Source organism: Parambassis ranga, chromosome 9, assembly GCF_900634625.1.
Source record: "Parambassis ranga chromosome 9, fParRan2.1, whole genome shotgun sequence".
NCBI lineage: Eukaryota > Metazoa > Chordata > Actinopteri > Ambassidae > Parambassis > Parambassis ranga.
The window spans coordinates 1322248-1326780 of record NC_041030.1 but is presented as its reverse complement, the minus strand read 5'-3'; the positions used below and the strand labels follow the sequence as shown (position 1 = coordinate 1326780).

The 4533-nt window shown below is 43.2% G+C and overlaps 1 protein-coding gene across 1 annotated transcript; it reads right to left on the bottom strand.

The window, feature by feature from the left end:
* Nucleotides 1–514: 514 nt before the first annotated feature.
* fzd10 (frizzled class receptor 10) lies at nucleotides 515–3727 on the bottom strand. The gene has a single exon (XM_028414993.1). The coding sequence runs from the start codon at nucleotides 2974–2976 to the stop codon at nucleotides 1231–1233; it is 1746 nt and encodes a 581-aa protein (XP_028270794.1). The 5' UTR covers nucleotides 2977–3727; the 3' UTR covers nucleotides 515–1230.
* Nucleotides 3728–4533: the final 806 nt, after the last annotated feature.

The window sequence follows — 4533 nt, the reverse complement described above, 5'->3', positions numbered from 1 at the left end:
ATTACTGCAGCTGAAATAATCAACTACGCAAAAGCTTATATAAGCACCCAAGACAAAGGCATTAAGGAGTATACTATAAAAATCATTAGCAAGTTGTCAAAAGGGCTAAACTCTCCTGTTGACACTTTACTGAAATATTCTCTATTAATATCAGTGCAAACACCACTACACAGCACCTGAGAATAAAACATAGATGATCAAATGGAAGGCCATGTTATTCCTCTTTATGAAAGAAAAAATGACTGACTTAAACATCACTTGTGTGTCTTTTCTACAAAGCACACTAATATATTCAGCGTGTATGAATGCATTTTCTTCTATTTGGAGTGCATGTGCCGCATTTATGAGCTGAAAATGTGTCTCTTGTTGCCTTTGTCAATTATTCCTGGGTGCTAACAATAGTGCTGACATGCTTGTTAAAGGTTTACATTTTTAGATGCATTAACTGCGGCATATTAGAAAGGTTGGCAGGACAGTAATAAAGAGTTGCAAAGACACAATGCTGGCTTTGTCAAACATTTAAAACTAGAACGTTTTTATTAAGTTTTCTATAAAAAAATCTCAACTTTTTTTAGAAATATATACATTCCCTTGTGCTATAAAACAGCAAAGCAAAAAAAAAAAACTGGGAAAATGTGTGTACAAATAACTTTTCAGTATCGAGTGCTTGATTAATTTATGGCATGGATTTGCCTCACAATGGGCAGTTCATAAGGTCTCCAGCGTCATTCAACAGCTGCTCTCAGTCCAGTTCAAACATATATGACACTGTTTAAAATTTCCATTAAAAAGCCTCCCACAACAAGCATCTCTCTGACCATTTGCTTCCATTGTGTATGGGCTCCTTTCATTGTCTGTAATCCGTCACTAACAGTACAAGTGTCTTTTTGCCATAAGGAAAACATCTATTGCACATTATTCAAGTAACCCCATGGCACATCCAAATGGTTTATTCCACTGTTTTTGTCTTGGGAACAATAAGAATTTTTTTTCCTCTACCAAGATTCTCAATAGGATAAGTGAATCCAGGAGTAGCAGATTTTTGTTCCTCAAACAAAGGCAGCTCTTGTTGCATGACAAGATTTAGGATACAAAAAAAACAACTTGTATAATCTACAATGCATTTGGGATAAATAAAATCTTTCAATGGCACTCTTATCACTCTTAAGTGTTGTTTAGGGCCTTAAAAGTATTTTTTTCAGGGGGAGGGGGGGTCATTGTACAAAGAGCTCATACACATGTTGGCGGAGGCCGTGTAGGTTCATATTTAGTATTATGCCCTTTGAGAGATGGGTGAGGTTTGATGTAAGGCCTGCTGCTGGTGAAGACGCTCGCAGCCTTCCTCCTTGTCCTCTTCTTCAGATTCCTGCTGAACACATTCTGCCACGACTGCAGTGTCTTTGAGGTCCAGATCCACATACCACTGGTGATGCCCACCACAAGCAGCATGAAGATCTTCACCATGAAGATCTCAACAGCAGGGATGGAAGTCTTAATGACACACTCGTCTGACTCTGGTCCACTGTTGTCCACACATTTTTGCTTGTCTGCCAGGACACGCCAGTAGTCCATGTTAAGCCTCTCGTAGAAATAGCAGGCAATGACACAAGTGGCTGGGACGGTGTAGAGGACAGAGAAGACCCCGATGCGGACCATCAGTTTCTCAAGCTTGTCCGTGTTCTCGCCCTCTGTTTTCATAATCTTGCGGATGTGGAAGAGGGCCACGAAGCCAGACAGCAGGAAAGAAGTGCCAATGATGAGATAGCAGGAGAGAGGAATGAGCACAAAGCCGGTAAGAGCTTTAACATCCATGCTTCCAACATAGCAGATGCCTGTCAGCTCATCTCCGGCCACCTTCCTCATCACCAGGATCATAATAGTCTTGACAGCCGGGATGGCCCATGCAGCCAGGTGGAAGTAGCTGCTGTTGGCCTCGATGGCTTCATGACCCCACTTCTTCCCTGCAGCGAGGAACCATGTTAGGGTCAGGATAACCCACCAGAGGGAGCTGGCCATACCAAAATAATACAGGATGAGGAACACAATAGTGCAGCCAGTGCTCTCCAGACCCTCCTGAATAATATACTGGACCCCATTGTCTCTGTCACAGGCTATCCTGTCAGCTCCCACAAAAAGTCTTATGAGGTAACCCACAGAGTAAACACAGTAGGACATGGAGAGGAAGATGATCGGCCTCTCGGGGTATTTGAATCGCTGTGGGTCAATGAGAAAAGTGAGGACAGTGAAGGCACTGGAGACAAAGCACAGGATGGACCAGATGGCCATCCACACCAGAGAGAACTGCTTATCTCCCTGGCTCCAGTATACATCTACTTTTGGGTAACATTTTGGGGCACAGGACTCACTTTTCTCCACAAAGTGGAACTTGCCCGGGTTGCTGCACATCTGCTTGCTGCCGCTGTCTTTAAGGTGCAGGTCCTGCCCACTCAGAGGCCGCTGTGGCCTGAAGTCTGGAGGCTGAGTGTGGGAGACTTTGGGGGGCTCATCTGAGCCATTGTTGGGCGCCTCCATGCAGAGGTTGTTGGGGTCGTTTTTGGTCGGCAGACGGGAGCAGTCCAGAGATTCAGGCCAGGGGAAGTTAAACTGTTCCAAGATTGGTGAGCATTTAAGCTTGACCTGCTCACACATCACTCTGCATGCTGGGATTGGGTTTGACACCTGCTCTGTGCACATGGGAGCATACAGGGAACACAGAAAGAACTTCAGGTGACTGTGGCATCCAAACTGAATGAGCGTGGCAAACTCCTGCAGCTTGATCGCTGCCTCTTTTTGGTCATCGTGGCCCATGAGATTTGGCATGCGAGTCATGTTGTAGCCAATGTCTTTACACTGGGAGATGGTGATGTGTTGACATCTCCCCTCTCCTGACCAGTCAGGGTCAATTGAGCTTATGGCTAAACCCCTGCTGCTGCACAGCACCAGCAGCACAGAGATAAAACTCACTGCTGACCACATTCTCTCCTGTTCAATTTAAAAAAAAAATCTTCACCACAACACACAGGTTTCCGTTTGCTATGAAAACAAGTTGTGGTGTTGGGTAGAGGGTCAATAAGGAAAAACGTACTCTCAAGAGTGGCAAGATCACCACACTCCTAGAAATGGAAATATTAATATTAATTTAATACAAGTCCTGCGATGGTCCGAAAATGTAGTATACCGTCAGGTCCATGCTGTGCGCGCTCAGTTTGTAGCGGAGGTGCTGGAGCTACTTGTTCAGTCTACTGTGAGTAAAAAGAGAATAACCATGTGTTCCGACTTGTTTCCTTCTTTCTTCCAAAAGATTCGCCGCTCCGTCTGCACGTTTCATGACACTTTTCGGGACTGTGCAGCAGTGCGCTCTCACTCTGTCCGCGACAACTTGGAAAAACAATAAAATTCCATTTCCTCCAGCTTTTTTAGCGACGAGGATGGCTCCAGAAACAGCCGGTCCACACGGCGAGCCAAATAAATATCATCCGTGATATAAACAATGTGTTCCAGTAGTGCAGGAATATGCTCCTCCCGCAGGCAGTTGATGCGTTTGGTGGCAATGCACGTCTGAGCTGGTCGGAGCCTCCGTCCCGGTCTAACCTGCCAAAAGATCCGCCTTCAAAGACAGCTACTTTGCATAAGAAAGATGACACTGACACGCGGATTATTTCCAAATCGTGCGGAACAGCTCGTTCATTAAAGCAGTTTCAAAGGCTCACAGCAAACTTCCCTCTTTCTGTTTGTTTGTCCTCAGAAACAAACTTCACTTACAGCAGGACACACTCATTTTCTGAGAATCCAAAATGTTGCGCAATGTGGCACACAGGGCAACAAAGGCAGTTACTTTCTCCCTCTTTTGTTTCTGTGTAAGCTCTAAGCATTTTTCTTTTCATTTATAGAACCATAATACTTAATATAATTTTTTTTTTGCTTTTCTCAGATTAAGGGGTCATAGCACATACAGCAAGAGTTCCCGTTGTAATTATAATAGAGGACATTACTATGTAGAGGCATGACTGAACATGCATGTCATATTCATCAGATACAGAATACATCATAAACCACTGGAGGAAGAGGGAATCACATCTGTGCATGCACTTAGATTACATTACAAAGGAGTTTTAATACATTTTCAAATCTTTATAAACATAAGCAGCAAATTGGATTTTGCAGTTGAATAAACAGAGTACAGCCTACATAAACTTTTTCTAGTATTTCAAAAGTAGGCTACAGTATTTGTATAGTTTGTTACTATCCATTTGGAGTATAGAACATGTAAATATTTATGATCATGGATCTAGTACTAGAATGAATGAATGAATGAATACAACTGTGAGTGCCCTTTTGTCGCTTTATGCAACACAAGTGTAAAGAGGACATCCACACCTTGTATTTGTTTTTGAAAAAAAGCTTGTTTATTATCTCATAATTGTGGATGTCCTTCACTAAAACTCCAGGCAAGTGTGTAAACCAACCACAGGGAGACATTTAAATACAGTTCACTGGTGTGTTCTATTGCACAAATTTAACAACACCTTGCAG